Source organism: Arvicanthis niloticus, chromosome 9, assembly GCF_011762505.2.
Source record: "Arvicanthis niloticus isolate mArvNil1 chromosome 9, mArvNil1.pat.X, whole genome shotgun sequence".
NCBI lineage: Eukaryota > Metazoa > Chordata > Mammalia > Rodentia > Muridae > Arvicanthis > Arvicanthis niloticus.
The window spans coordinates 65,883,715-65,898,522 of NC_047666.1; the positions used below are offsets into that span (position 1 = coordinate 65,883,715).

Consider the following 14,808-nt stretch of genomic DNA (forward strand, 5'->3'; position numbering starts at 1 on the left):
AATGAAATTATATATTTAAGTTAGAAACAGTTTTAAGGATAAACTGGAAAAGAAAGAAAAAAATAAACAACCTGGTCACCCTCACTTCTGATACTATCTCTTTATCTGGAGCTCTTTTAGTTTACTGAAAACCACCTGTAGGCAGGTGAGTTTATTGATTGTTTGCACCATCTAATATTGTGCAATAGTACTCTGATATGTATATGCCACTCTGAGATATATATATATATACACACATATACTCTGATATATATGTATATATGTATGTATGTGACCATTATTGGCCTTATTGATGAGCATTTGACCCATTTTCCAATGTTAGAAAACAGAGGTTTGCTTTTCCCATGTCCTTGTGGGCTAAGCTAACAAACACTTTTTAAAAAAATTTTTCCTTTGTAGTATTTCCTATTGTTTCTCTTTTTGTAACTTACTTATTGTTAAAAGTGCCACAGAGAATAAAACCCTTATTTAAGAAAATAAACGTAAAGATAAAAACACAAAATGAAGACAGTTGTAAATGTCATAGCTTTATTCAACGTATAAATTGTATGGGTTTTTAACTCCCTCCCAGTTATCTCGCTGCCTTTCTTCTGACGGGTCTTGGTTCTTCATGTGTGGAAGAGTACTTCTGGGGAAGTCTATAGGTTCCTATTTTTAAGCATTTCCTTGTTCAGAGCCTAAAGAGAAGAATAGTTAGAAGACATCAAGGAAAGTTGCACACCTACCGAGAGAACTAATTTTAATATTCAATTATAAATCTTTAATTGTCTTCAACAACGAAACAGTTCTCAGGTCTTCTTCAAAGTTTAAAAATGAGAACCAAAGTATTGTAGAAAATGATTTGTTGTGCAAGAGTGATCCTGCAATCAACCTAAAGGATTTTTTTTGTTTTTTTTTTTCGAGACAGGGTTTCTCTGTGTAGTCTTGGCTGTCCTGGAACTCACTCTGTAGACCAGGCTGGCCTTGAACTCAGAAATCTGCCTCTGCCTCCCAAGTGCTGGGATTAAAGGCGTGCACCACCACTGCCCGGCACACATTTTTCTAAGATACTTTTAAATGTACATTGGTAAATTCAACGTCACTGCAATTACCCATGTGGCACAGCAGGGGAAATCTCATATACAAGAAATTCCTTGCTGGGCGGTGGTGGCACATGCATTTAATCCCAGCACTTGGGAGGCAGAGGCAGATTTCTGAGTTCGAGGACAGCCTGGTCTACAGAGTGAGTTCCAGGACAGCCAGGACTACACAGAGAAACCCTGTCTTGAAAAACCAAAAAAAAAAAAAAAAAAAAAAAAAAGTGTGTGTGTGTATAATGGTATAATGTAAACACTAGATGGTTTAATTTTTACATCTCATGAATTATATATATATATAATTATATATTATTATAATATTATAACATAACATAATATTATATATTATATAACATATAATATATATGTATTTATTTCTTCATTTGAAGAATTTTATGTATTTTGGCCATATTCTTTCTCCTATTCAACTCTTCCCAGGTCCTTTCTACCTTCCTCTCTACCCAACTTCACATTCTCTCTCAAATACATCTCTCAAATTAAAAAATTTAGATAAACACAGATCACTTCGGTACTAGTAATTATATTTCACTAGTATTTTTTCTATTAAGAAATTCTACAATGTATCTGATACAGCCCAGTTAATAATACAAAATGTTACACTCAAAAAAAAAAAAAAAAAAAAAAAACCAAAAACCCCAAAACAGCCTAGCATAAACACTCAAGCAGGTGCTCATTTGCCTTCTTTAAGTTGGCATAAGATTTGAGTGTACTGTACCATCACTGAAAGGGGCACTGTATTCTTCAATGGCGAATTCATCTAGAACACAGAAATTATTGGGCAGAAAGTGGTTAGTTGTGGGGAAACCCATACAAGTGAAGAAAGAAGGCATAAATTGTAGCTATAGAATTCATGAAAATACAGGCTAAACTAAGTTATTTTGATTGGGGGTGGAGCCTAAGAGACCCAGGGCTAAGGAGCAGAACTGAGGGGCAGACTCCAGCCTCGCTCTGACCACGTGTTCCCTGTGTGTGCTCAGTTAAGGAGGAGACATCATCAACACTGGTATAACCAAGCATAGTATAATCAAGTTCAGAGTTGGGACCAAATGGAAGAAACTCTTGGGGGGTGGGGTGGTGGATTATCTATAGCACATAGAAAATAGATCAAATAAATCAAGGTTTTATGTCACACATAGGTAGCAAGATGTGATTTTAAAAAATATTGCTATTCTACCTTTCTAGAAAAATCTAGCTCTGAGCAAGCAATTTTAAAGGGGATTTTTGAATTTAAAGGGAAAATTTAGAAATTTTATGACTAAATTTTTCATGATGTCTTCATCAGAATGGCTCTAAGGCTTGTTTAAGGTGCACCCAATAGGTCAATATACAAAAACACAATTATAAGTGACCACAATCTCACTTTTTTCCAGTGAAATGTTTTGGTGTTTTGTTTAAGGTAACCTTTTATTAAACTAGGCACTGTCTCCTATCAAAGCTCGGCGTGTCATGTCTGGATTCCACTCACCTGTTTCATAATAATCGTAGACTTTTACTGGGGCTGGTTTTAGGTTCTTAACGGGAATGTCTTGTTCCACCATGAAGGAGAAACCCAGGGTTTGATTGGTTAGCTGAAGAGGTGAGAGGACAGAATTGGGATCAATGGTTAATTTAGTCATTAGTCATCCCCTTGTATTCTTAAGATATACCAAGATGTATGAGTGTGCTGTCTCCCACTTCACAGCCTGGAAGAGAACAGGACATGTTTTGATCTGTATAACATAGCTACGTGCATGCGTGTGCGTGTGCATGTGTATGATAAAGAAGTAGTGCGTAGCAAGACTGACTCTGAATTCTTAATGGGCTTTTATTGTTATTGTTGGTTTTCCCTATGTGACCCTGGCTGTCCTGGAGCTCACTCTGTAGACAAGGCTAGCTTGGAACTCACAGGGATCCTCCTGCCACTGCCTCCCAAACACTGGGATTATAGGCATGTGCCACCATCACCTGGCTCTTGATGGTCTTGTTAGACTCTCCCTCACTTCTCACAGGGCCCACAGAGTCACAACGTCTTACCTTTTCAATGTAGGCTAGAACATGGTTGGTGTTCGTTTCAGTCCTCTGAATGTTAGGATGGTCTTGGAGCTGTTGATGGAGTGAGGGACATTTATGGTAGGAGCAGTCTGCAGGTATTTATCAATATAAAAGGCTTCTATGGAGAATATAAACTGGTGATTTTTTTCTTTAGGAATACTAGTCATAATGATGATACTTATTGAATGCTTCCTATTCATATGTATGTGTGTAGATACATATATGTGATATATACATACACTAGGGATGTATAAGGAGATTCATATGTGTGTGTGTATACATGTTTTCGAAAGTGTGTCCACATACCCCATAGCCAATGGTTTGCTAGTACATTGGGTGTGAAGCTAGAAATTAGACACCCTAACGAGTACAAACAGTAGCTAATGAACTACACTCTGGAGAGGCAGGTTTGCGGAGTAAGCTCTGTGAAAACTACATCAATAAAATTAAATAGACAAATAGTACGGCATTCCCACCAATGGTTTAAGGTTTTCCCTTTTCATCAATGGTTTAGTGTTAGACCTCTTCTACTGGTGGCCCAGGCTTTACCTTTTTCACAGATGGCTTCACAGGTATGAAGCCTGATACCATCTTCACATCAACAATGACCATGTTGGAGCTGGGTCGTTCTCCAGTGTAGCTGTGTAGATAACACACAGAGATCAGTCCTTACAGCATCCCCAGGACTCACTGAAGCCAGAAGTCTAAACTTCACCACTCGGCTTCTTTCTATTATATCTGTGTAGTTGTTTGGAAATCTCACCATTTTTCTCTCTTCAGATAGAACACACACACACACTTGTGTGTGTGTAGGTGAATGTTTATGTATATATATGTGTGTATTCCTGAGATATATTCTCAATGCTAAGGCCTTTCAGTAAGAGTTAAGAAAATGTACTTGTTAACAAATACAAGAGCGCCGGGCAGTGGTGGCGCACGCCTTTAATCCCAGCACTTGGGAGGCAGAGGCAGGCGGATTTCTGAGTTTGAGGCCAGCCTGGTCTACAGAGTGAGTTCCAGGACAGCCAGGACTACACAGAGAAACCCTGTCTCAAAAAACCAACCAAACAAAACAAAACAAAAAAACCAACCAAAAAACCAAAAAAACCAAAACAACATCAAAAAAACAAATACAAGAGCCCATTTTTAAAAAAACTTTGCACAGTGTGTTTCTTTCACAGAAGTTAACACACTTTAAAAAGCATAACTTTGTACAATGAATTTCTTCCACAGAAGCTAACCCATTTTTTTAAATGTGTTCTACAAGTGGACTGGTTGTAATTTAGGATTTACCTTACATTGATGTGAATCTGGAATGTTCTGTGATCTTCTGCCTTATTAAGGTTTAAGGGGAGAGTGTTGACCTGCAGAATGAAGGGTGCTTCTCCTTCTGTCTCTGGGAGGATGTTGTACTTTAGAGATGTCTGAAAACAACAACAGCAAAATTCTTTATCCCAGTGCCGGAATACCTCGCAGCCTCTTTTAAGTAACTCAACTATTCCCTTAGCACAGACTTGCGTTTTGGCTGTGCAATGAAGTGTATTCATCCACATATCCTCTCCCACATGCCCATTCTCTTGGGCCCTGGAAGCCTCACCTGGAGGTACACACATCCTGAGCCGGACCCTTTGGTGATGTAATTTCCGGGCAGATTTGGCAGCTTGACTTCCTGCAGCAGCAGGCGATTGCCATCATTAACATGGAGAGTATGAGAGAAGGTCCCTGGAGACTCGACGATGGTGACCTTCACTTCTTTCTTACTTTTCGTAAAAGTGGCAGCTCCATATTTGGAGAGGGCTTGAAGAGCCACCACTGTGTCCTGAGAAAAACGAAAGATACAGAAATTGCAGCGAAAGCAGCAACAGCAAAGCCACACTGAATGTACAGTGTTAGCACTACTTCCCTTCAGCATTCAGTCCTGTGTACTAATGGGGACCCAATCTAGCTACTTCGGGAGGAATAAGTTTTATCATTTACACAAATTACAATATATACAGAAATATGAACTGAACATATGACCCCAGTAATTTATAAATCTGTGATGCAATATTTGTTGCAAGTTAGAAATGGGGAAGAGGATGTAGGCTAAGAGAAAAAGGAGACTAAAGATGAGAAATAAGATAATTCTTGAATAATAAAACATATTTATGTAGAAGGAAAGGAACATTTTGGAGGATGTTTCAAATGGTCCCAGAAATGGCAGTAAGCCCTTTTCAGAAACAGCATAAACTACTCTGGACAGGAAATAGCTTAGGTAGAATATTGGAGAATTTTAGTTTGTGGATGAAAATAAAGTTACTTTTTTTCTTATGGAGGTAGTAGGGATTTTTTTGTTTTTTAAATAAAAACAGTAAATAAAAACTGACCCATGGTGATGTTGAGGACCCATGTGAGGAGAAGGTAAGGGGAGGGTAAGGAGGACCGAGTAGTGCTCCCCATGTGAACTAGGTGGGACTTGGTGATGGAGGGATGGAGAAAATGTAAGTTAGAAGTATTGATGATCCAGCTATTTAGTTCCCAGAGTATGTCTGTGTTTATGTATAGATTCATTGATTTCTCTTTCCCTCGTAGGGTCTCTCCACAGACCTGAGTGGAGGAGAAGCCCCCATTGGAGTTTTGCTGCTTGCTGATCCAGTTCACAATCTTGGATGCTGTAGACAGGTCTGATGAAGACAGGTCCCGTGTAGGCCGGGAAGACTCAGAGGCAAGATAGGCAAGAAGCACGTAAGACGTCATCTCCACTTCAGCAGAAGGGGCCCGTGGTTTATAGGGTAAGGTTACAGACCTCCTGGCCTGAACATTCCCAGAACCAGGACGTTCCCAGTGCATCGAATCCTCTTTCAAACAGAAAGGATGGGATTTTAAGCTTAAAACAGGTTTTAAAAGCTAGCCTATGAATGACAATTAGCTCAGCTAATGAATGGGCACAGATGAAATTCACAAATGTTTTCCACAGTCACAAGCACCCCCCCCTTTTTTTTTTTTTTTTTTTTTTTTTTTTTGTTTTGAGACATGTTCTCACTATCTAGACCCATTCTGGCCTTGAACTTGAACTCAGAGATCCACCTGTCTCTGCTTTTTAAGGCTGGGATTAAAGCTGTGAGCCACTTTGCCTGGCCTTGAGCAGGTCTTTAGCAAGGGCATACACCAAATGCCCAGATGATCACAGGGGGAGTGTTTGCGTCTCTTATATACTTGTGTAGCACCAGCTGATTATGTAAATACCGATTATATAAAATTAGTAGTGTGTGTGTCAATAAACTGGTTCCTGTCACTCAGGTGTTGGGTCAATGACAGTTTCTCATGTTCTCCTTCTGGTAAAGGTTGGACAAGAGGGACTCTGCCTTTGTATCACTGGCGATGTCTTGTTAAGTATACTCTGCAGCGGAAGAGCCTACCTTCCTTCACAGCGTCTTTGTTTAGAGATTCAAGCAGCTCGCTTCGCTTGGCTTTGTTTCCTGCCAGGGCAAAGGCATAGGCGAGCAATGCCTTAGTATAGACATGACTTTCTTGGCTCTGTGAGATGGACGCCCAAGCCGTTTCCAGGCAAAATAGAGCATTGCGAACAACACTGTGCTGTAAGAGAAGATGAAAGGCAAGTTCAGAATTACAGGACCAGGCTAAGGAGCTACCCACCAGGCTAACCCCAGGTCGAGAGCCACTCTGTTACAACCAGGGAGGAGTTTCCTCTAAATCTTCTTAAAAGGACTTGCTCAACCCTGTCGCAGTGAAATATACCAAGATTGAAGACCATCAAAACTGGAGTTTTCCTCAGGGGGTTATGGTTCTGTGATTTCTTTTTTTCTTATTTCTTACATTTGTGAAGGAGGTATAGGGATGGGCATATACATACAGTGACAGGCAGGTGCATCTCCAGCAGAGTGATGGTGATGTAGGCTGAGAGAGTCACTTCATCATCCACACCGCCCTGGAAGGAATGGAGGGAGAACTCTCACACACCTCAGTATTTGTTAGTTAGAGTCTGCTAAGTCTGTTTTAAAAGCATTAGACCCTCTGGGTTATGTCATTAGGACTGGAAGACTCTTCTCTTTTTCTTTTTAAGATTTTAAAATCATGTGTATATGTGTGTATCTATGTGTGGGTTTGTGCATGCATGCAGTACCCACTGATGCCAGAAGAGGGGGGGCAGTGGGTCATCTGGAGCTGTTGTTAACAGGTAGTTGTGAAAGGCTTGAGAAGGATGCTGGGAACCAAACAGGTCCTCTGCAATAGCAGTAACCACTGTTAACTGAGGACTCATCTCTCCAGCCCGAAGGACCAGAGAACTCTTACAGAAGCCTCCCTTCCTAAATATCACAACCTTGAGACTCTAGTGGGGAAGCAGAGCCTCACCTTCATCGCATTGTGGAGCAGGTATCCAGACTGCTGGAAACAACCGTTCTCCTTTTGTTTCATCGAGAGCCAGTTGAAAGCATTTGTGATGTGTGTCTTCTCTATAAAGATGTATGACTGAGCTTGAACAAAGGCCTTAAGCACAAATGCAGTGAGCCTGTCCGGCAGAAAAAGAGAAAAAGACAGCAGGACAATGTTACTCTTAAAGCTCACTATGTGTTGTCTGTGGACACTGATCTTCATGGTTCAGTGGGACTCATTTTGGGGGTGTTAGTTGATAGTGTCACTCCTTTGGTCTTCTAAAATAGATATATTTTTTGAACTGTTATAGCACCCTCCCATCAAAACTGCCTTCTCCAAAGGGCAGTGGGAACCCTTCCCCATCACTGTGGACAACTGCACTTCCCACCTCACACCTCTGTCTCTTTGATTTCACTGTTAATAGCTGTGCTGGTGGAGCAGGCAGGTTTTTAGGGATCAGTAGGGTTGACATTTAAGGTTTTAATAATAAGTAAATCTTCTAGAAAAGAATTCCAGGTGCAAGAGAACAGCTATTTCTAGACTCCTGAAGTGACCTCAGATCAGCAGAGCAGGAAGAGAATATTTCATCTTACCAAGTATTTCCGTGACTGTTCCTACCACCACGGTCCCCGAATGTGCTGTACGAGCCATCGCTGTGCTGATAGTTCAGCTGCCTCTGATACCCTGGAGAGGGAATGCCAGTCATTTACAAAGTAGAGTGACATTAGGCAATTACTATTTGTTTATCTTAACTCTATGAAAGAGCCATTGAGTAAAGATGTTCTAATCACATGCTTCTAAGGTAATCGACACTATTGAGAATCCTTATTCTCAAGAGGGGCATTTGATTGGAAATCACACCAACAATAATGACCAAAAGCGTAACCGAACAGAAGGCATTTAGATGTGTTGGTAAAGTTGCTTACCACTGGTGAGGTAGCTAATGGCTTTGGACTTGATCGCCTCTGTCAGCTGTTGTGTCTCATTCAGATAGTTCAGAACATAGATGTTAGGGACAAAAAGGACCATGTTTTGTTCCCCACAGCCATAGGGCATCTGGAGAAGATTCTGGAGGTTTTGGAGTGCAGAGCCTAGTATATCACCTGAGGAATATAGAGAAATATATAGAGAGATAGAGATGGCTTGTCTTGTAGTAGGAAAATATAGCCAAGGGACTATGCTATTAATAGAAGGAAAGACAAAAAAAGTTATATAAAAAATGATAAAAACAGATGGCTCCAGGACACACAGACAGCAGGAAAGAAACTGAATGCTGAGAGGTGACATCTTTTCTGACGGGCCATGATGTCTGGAAAAAAACGGAATTATTGTTTCCATATTCTTTCAGACCCACTGTCACCCCATGGGTTACTGCAAGATGAGAACACAGCCCATCTTAGCTGTCAGAGTTGACCAAAGCACACTGCTGCGTACAGCATCTGTTCAGCCCGCTGCTCATTCATGCACAGGGTAGGCCTGAACTTGCTGCTCCTTTTCTTAGTCTAACATCCGGTGGTCAGTGATGTCATTAGTCACACATAGTATTACAGTGAGGGACGGCTGCTACAGCTTGGGCTGAGAGACTTACCCAAAACGGAATGTGTAGCCCTGGCAGATCCTTCAACCACATTGGGTGGAAGATCCAGTGACCAATTATCTTGTAACTCATTATCTAATGAAAGAAGACATTAGACAATTACAGTGTGTGTGTGCTGCAGGGGGGGGGGGTCCCCCAATTACGTGTGTGTGCAGTCCTCTGGGGTTCTTCTGCCCCTGTTCCTCAGGTCCCTAGAGATACTCTCAATCAAAGCACAAGTATTGGTATATTTAAATTATGAATGTAATAGTGCGACAGACCAATGTCACACCCATCCTTCCATCCTCAACAGTCTGAGGAGTTTTATAGACATGATGTATTAGAAAGAATCCTGTCCCAGTCAAGGGTTTAAGTTCTCATCACTAAGAAGAACATCCTGGCAATGTCTTCACCATGCCTCTTCTTTATTCTTAAAATATGGTAATAAAAATGGCAATAATGAGAAGCCTCGATGGAGCTTATCCTGATTACCCTGGGGAAATGCGCCCACCCTGACTCATTTCACCCAGAAAGGGCTTCTCTCCATGAGATATCTTTGGGTGTGTGTGGAAAGAGCATGCAACTTTCTGTTTTATTTTCTTCTTCAGAGTAATCCATATTCCAGAGATGATTTTTCCACAGTTAGAAATTCTACTAGTCGGGCAGTGGTGGCACACACATTTAATCCCAGCACTTGGGAGGCAGAGGCAGGCAGATTTCAAAAAAAAAAAAAAAACCAAAAAACAAACAAACAAACAAAAAAAACAAACAAAAAAAAAAAAAAAGAAAAAGAAAAAGAAATTCTACTAAGTGGCTTAAGCTGAGGATTCTGTTTTGTCACACTTACCACCTTGTGGGCATAACAGTGTGTTGTACGTTTGCTCCTTCTCGATTCCTTCAGGCTTAGTGTTGGAAGAAAAAAAAACCAGAAGGTAAAAATGACAAGCAAGTAACATACAAGAAAAAAATGACACATCATGTAAAAGTAAAAAACAAAAACAAAACAAAACAAAACAAAAACCCAGACCAGTCACATTTAAGTATTAGTAAAGAGAGAGAGAGAAAGAGAGAGAGAGAGAGAGAGAGAGAGAGAGAGAGAGAGAGAGAGAGAGAGATATGTAGGCCCATACACAAACTTGGAAATGTGATACAGAAATGTCTCCCAGAATATAAACATGTCATATGTCAGACTCAGTACTCACACACCTCGACTATTACGGGCTTCACTACAGTGTCCTTCTGTCCAAGGGTTGGCACTTCTGTCAACTTATTGCCACACAGTTCTGGAGACTGCAAAGCTTCTGCAGTAGCTGTGAAGTTCACCTCCCCTGGGAGATAAAATTTTGATGGCTTTAAATGGTAATGCCCAGGCCAGTGAGCTAACTCAGCTGTTGAAGATGCTGGCTGCCAAGCTTGACACCCTGGGTTTAATCCCTGGGACCCACATGGTAGAAACAGACAACCAACTCCCCACAAGTTGTCATCTGACCCCCACATGTGCTTCGTGGTACACGTACAGCAAATAAATGAATTTAAAAATTCGGAAAAACACAGTTATTCTGTGTTAAGTGTTATACCCCTCTTTTCCCACACACAATGTACACTTTTCTGCTTGGTTGATCAGTTAAGTTCAAGAGGATGAAAAACATGCACTGGGATCAGAGCCAGAGCAAACCATTGCAACACAAAGCATGAAATCAGTCAACAGCTTTGCCACTCACCCAGCGACTTTGGGGTCACAACCCAGGCCACGGTTTTTCTTTCATTTCCACAGATGCAATGAGAATTTTCATGGTCCCCGACTGGGGCTGCCAGGAAATCAGGAGAATTCTCTAGGTCCACACGGATCTGTTCCCAAACCCAGACAGGCAGAAAGAATCAGGGCGAGGGGCAAGAAGCTGAGAATGCAGACAAGTCCAGAGACTGAGATGTGCCAAAATGGGTACATCCTAGCATATACTTTGAAGTTTAGATGTTTGCAACATGAGGCTTGAGGGTTATAGCAACAGTGTAAATGCCGAGGAGTTCTCTGTGTCAATGGAGGAAGAGACGTTTCTTTAGACAGACTTTAAATATGAAGTAGTTTAGTTGGGCGTGGTGACACTATAATTCTAGCACACTGCTAGTTGAGGCAGGAAGGTGGGAGTTTTTAGGTCAGCCTGGGGGGCTGTGTGCGCAGTGAGACTCAAGTCTGTCTCTCACATACTTACAAATTAAAAAAAAAGTCTGTCGTCAGAGAACTTTTTCTCTGAGTACTTGCTCCCTTCCAAAGTCAAAGTGCATCTCACGTAGCATTAGGAGGGGCCTGATGACTCCTAGGTAATGAGAGGTGTGGGATTCACTTGCAGAGAAAGGCCCTTACCCGAATGCAGTGAGACATGTAGTTGAGCACGGTGGCTTTGAGGGTAAAGGCTTCTCCTCGGACCACAGAGTAGGGGAGAGTGAGTTCCAGGAAGAAGGGCTGGAAGGCTTGAAGGGAGATGGTGGAGGATAGACCAAGGCCAGTAGCTTCAGACAAGCAGAATGCACTGGTCTTCCACTCAGTGATGGTGTCGGGGATCTTTACTGCCAACTCACCGTCCCCGGATACGCTGGTGTGGAGGAAAAAGAACAGGAAAGACAAACAAACAAACAAACAAACAAACAGACAGACAGACAACAAACCAGAAAGCGATAGCTCAGAAACCAAGCGCAGAAAACACGGGACTAAATCTAGGGGGCGGATGCTTCTGTTGGTCTCTGGAAGTTCTCTGCTCCCCTCTTCTTCCCTTCCTGTCTGTCCCTCCCATTTTTAAATTTTCTTTCTCCCCCTCCCCCACTCTCTTTTCCTTGTTTCCTTTCTTTTTCCCTGGGGGAGAAGATAGCTCCCTATTTTCTGTTACTACTGTCGACTGGGAGCCACATAAGGGGGAAAAGGATTGTTCTGCTCTGAGGTTGTAGAACGGAAAGGATCCGGACCCAACGTCCTAGAGTGGGACTCACACCTTCACCTAGGCTAAATCCCAGGGGACACTCAACTCACTCCAGCGACACCAAGTCCCAGATCCAGGTCTCCGGGAAGTACTTCCGCACTGTCTCTCTTACTTCCACCACCGGAGCATTTTCCGGGGTACTCATCATCATTGCGCTGCCCATCACAGGGCCTCTTGATCTGAAGCCGCTGACTCCTGGGCTTGCAGCCATAGCTAAGGCTTGAGGCATTGCTGTGAGAAGAAAACAAATGACGAGCCCCTGTTCTCCTAACTGTTTTTCTGGATGGTTGTATGTTCTCAGGTTTGCATTGCCCATTTCTCTGGGACCTTGGACCTAAGCATGCAACATATGCACTTTTTTCTTTCTTTCTTTCTTTCTTTCTTTCTTTCTTTCTTTCTTTCTTTCTTTCTTTTAAGATTTATTTTATATATGTGAGTACACTGTAGCTGTCCTCAGACACACCGGAAGAGGGCATCAGAGTCCATTATAGATGGTTGTGAGCCACTGGCTTTGGAAAAGCAATCAGTGCTCTTAACCACTGAGCCATCTCTCCAGCCTGCAACATGTGTACTTTGAACCCTGACTCAGATTCCAGGCTGTCGTGGGTTATGAACTACAGCCGTTTTGTCTTATGTATAAAGGTTTCTGCTCTAATAGAAGCATAACAGCTTAGTTACAACTGCCAGGAATTTTAATACTTTCTATCACAAAGGTACCAAACTAGTCTATCTTTAGGTTGTATCATTTAGAATATCTGAGTTTAAAAAGGGCTGTCATTTGAGTTGTCCGTTTGAGTTTGATAAACATATGCTTTGATGAGTTTTAGCACGGTGTTGGCATACAACGCCCACTCATTTCTGAAATGGCCACAAACATGCATATACTGTTTTTACTGTGTATTTACGTGAAGTGCCACTCTCAGAATTGATGAGTATAAAGTCAACCTATCAATCAAGATTGAGAAACAGTGAAGGGATTGCCGGGCCGTGGTGGCGCACGCCTTTAATCCCAGCACTTGGGAGGTAAAGGCAGGTGGATTTCTGAGTTCGAGGCCAGCCTGGTCTACAAAGTGAGTTCCAGGACAGCCAGGACTACACAGAGAAACCCTGTCTCGAAAAACCACCCACCACCCCCCCCAAAAAAAGAGAAACAGTGAAGGTGCTTCAAGTATCCAATATATGTCTAAAATTTAATTCTTTATGCAAATATAGACTAGCACGTTTATCTTATTAGTATGCAAATTTACTTTTGTCTTTAGTAAATGGCAAATGTATAGGCATACCAAAGAATCGTCTTAAAATAAATTTCTTTATGATTTACTCTCATTGAACATTTGATATTTGTAACTGTGTGATACAGGTTCCTGGCAAGGTTACATTTGAAAAGAGGTTATGAGTGTGCCAAGTTTAAGAAGTCTGTTATACATTGCTGGGATCAGCTGTAACCTGATCAGGATATTTCATCCTGTGGAACTTAAGGTGGTTCTTGGTTGATGGGAATCCAGATGGGGAGGAAATTCCAGGGCAGTGACTGTGCAAGTGTGTTCACTATGACGGGAAGGCACCTTCAGAAGTTATTGAAAAGCCCCTCTAGAGTAAAAAGTCTTTTTCAGGAGTATGCTTACCATAGTCAAGCAAATTTTAAGTGTAATTATAGGATAAAACACCAGGCAATTAGAATTAAGGTCTTTTGAGGCAAGAGTCAGGAAGAGCAAAGAAATGGACTCACAAGTAGCTTCTGTGTGAGTGTAACATGGAAAAAGCTTAGAAAGGCAACATGAAGCCCAGCCGCTGAGATGGGGGTGCTCGCTCTCATGGAAGCCTCAGATGCTGGCATGGCTGACTTAGATGTGCTGTCTACAGAAGACAGGGGAAAGATGAAGAAATGAGATGATAGGATAAAAAGGCCAATTTTGACAAGGGAAGGGAGAAAGGAGAGGGAATCGAGGAAGAGAGAAGTCTGGGAGGGGTGAGGACATGCAGAGAGAAACAGTAATCACGCCCATCTTTGGCGGATGTGACTTGGGACTACTTTGTCAAAGGAGCAGCGAGGAGCCTACGATTCAGTATGTATAAAAATGCTCTTTAAACACCCACCCTATCTGAGAGAAGCATCAATTATTTTTTGCTCCTATTATTCTGGAAGACAAATAAATCACACACTTACCTCCTTGCATAGGCGGATAGTGTTGATACATTGGACAAAAGTGTGGCTTGTGGATTTTGGAGTTGGTAAAAATATTTAATCCTATAGACTGGAAAAACATTACATGTTAAAGGTGTTAGAAAGTTCAATCGTGAGACTGTGATTCTTCTCTTGGGCTCATGCTGCGATTTCATTACTGTTTGACACATGGTCTCTAGGATCAAGGTAAAGATTCTGTATCAAATAAGGAAAACCTATAACACACAGTGTTGTCCCAGAAGGTCAAGGTCACGGGGCTAATGAGTGTGAAATGGGATTCAAGTCCATTTCTTCTGCCCCACTTTAAGATAATTGTCTCTGTGATGGTTTGTATATGTTCGGCCCATGGAGTAGCACTCTTAGAAGGTGTGGCTCTGTTGGAGTAGGTGTGTCACTGTAGGTGTGGGCTATAAGACCTTCATGCTAGTTGCCTGGAAGTCAGTATTCTGCTAGCAGCCTTCAGATGAAGATGTAGAACTTTCACCTCTGCCTGCACCATGCCTGCCTAGATGCTGTCATGTACCCACCTTGATGATAATGGACTGAACTTCTGAACCTGTAAGCCAGCCCCAA

At 41.8% G+C, this 14,808-nt stretch overlaps 1 protein-coding gene across 1 annotated transcript in view; it reads right to left on the bottom strand.

Moving 5' to 3' along the window:
- Positions 1 to 506: 506 nt before the first annotated feature.
- The window catches only part of LOC117715169 (pregnancy zone protein-like), a 41,312-nt gene continuing 27,010 nt past the window's right edge, over positions 507 to 14,808 (bottom strand). Inside the window, exons 17-36 of the mRNA XM_076940623.1 lie at positions 14,218 to 14,305; positions 12,101 to 12,281; positions 11,441 to 11,669; positions 10,800 to 10,926; positions 10,285 to 10,406; positions 9,926 to 9,980; positions 9,091 to 9,174; positions 8,429 to 8,605; positions 8,096 to 8,186; positions 7,482 to 7,638; positions 6,982 to 7,056; positions 6,527 to 6,704; positions 5,715 to 5,965; positions 4,726 to 4,947; positions 4,422 to 4,552; positions 3,678 to 3,768; positions 3,111 to 3,179; positions 2,563 to 2,665; positions 1,813 to 1,854; positions 507 to 677 (exon numbers count right to left, since the gene is read on the bottom strand). Of these exons, the coding sequence (XP_076796738.1) occupies positions 655 to 677; positions 1,813 to 1,854; positions 2,563 to 2,665; positions 3,111 to 3,179; positions 3,678 to 3,768; positions 4,422 to 4,552; positions 4,726 to 4,947; positions 5,715 to 5,965; positions 6,527 to 6,704; positions 6,982 to 7,056; positions 7,482 to 7,638; positions 8,096 to 8,186; positions 8,429 to 8,605; positions 9,091 to 9,174; positions 9,926 to 9,980; positions 10,285 to 10,406; positions 10,800 to 10,926; positions 11,441 to 11,669; positions 12,101 to 12,281; positions 14,218 to 14,305 (2,496 nt within the window). The 3' untranslated portion in view covers positions 507 to 654. The remainder of the gene's footprint in view (positions 678 to 1,812; positions 1,855 to 2,562; positions 2,666 to 3,110; positions 3,180 to 3,677; positions 3,769 to 4,421; positions 4,553 to 4,725; positions 4,948 to 5,714; positions 5,966 to 6,526; positions 6,705 to 6,981; positions 7,057 to 7,481; positions 7,639 to 8,095; positions 8,187 to 8,428; positions 8,606 to 9,090; positions 9,175 to 9,925; positions 9,981 to 10,284; positions 10,407 to 10,799; positions 10,927 to 11,440; positions 11,670 to 12,100; positions 12,282 to 14,217; positions 14,306 to 14,808) is intronic.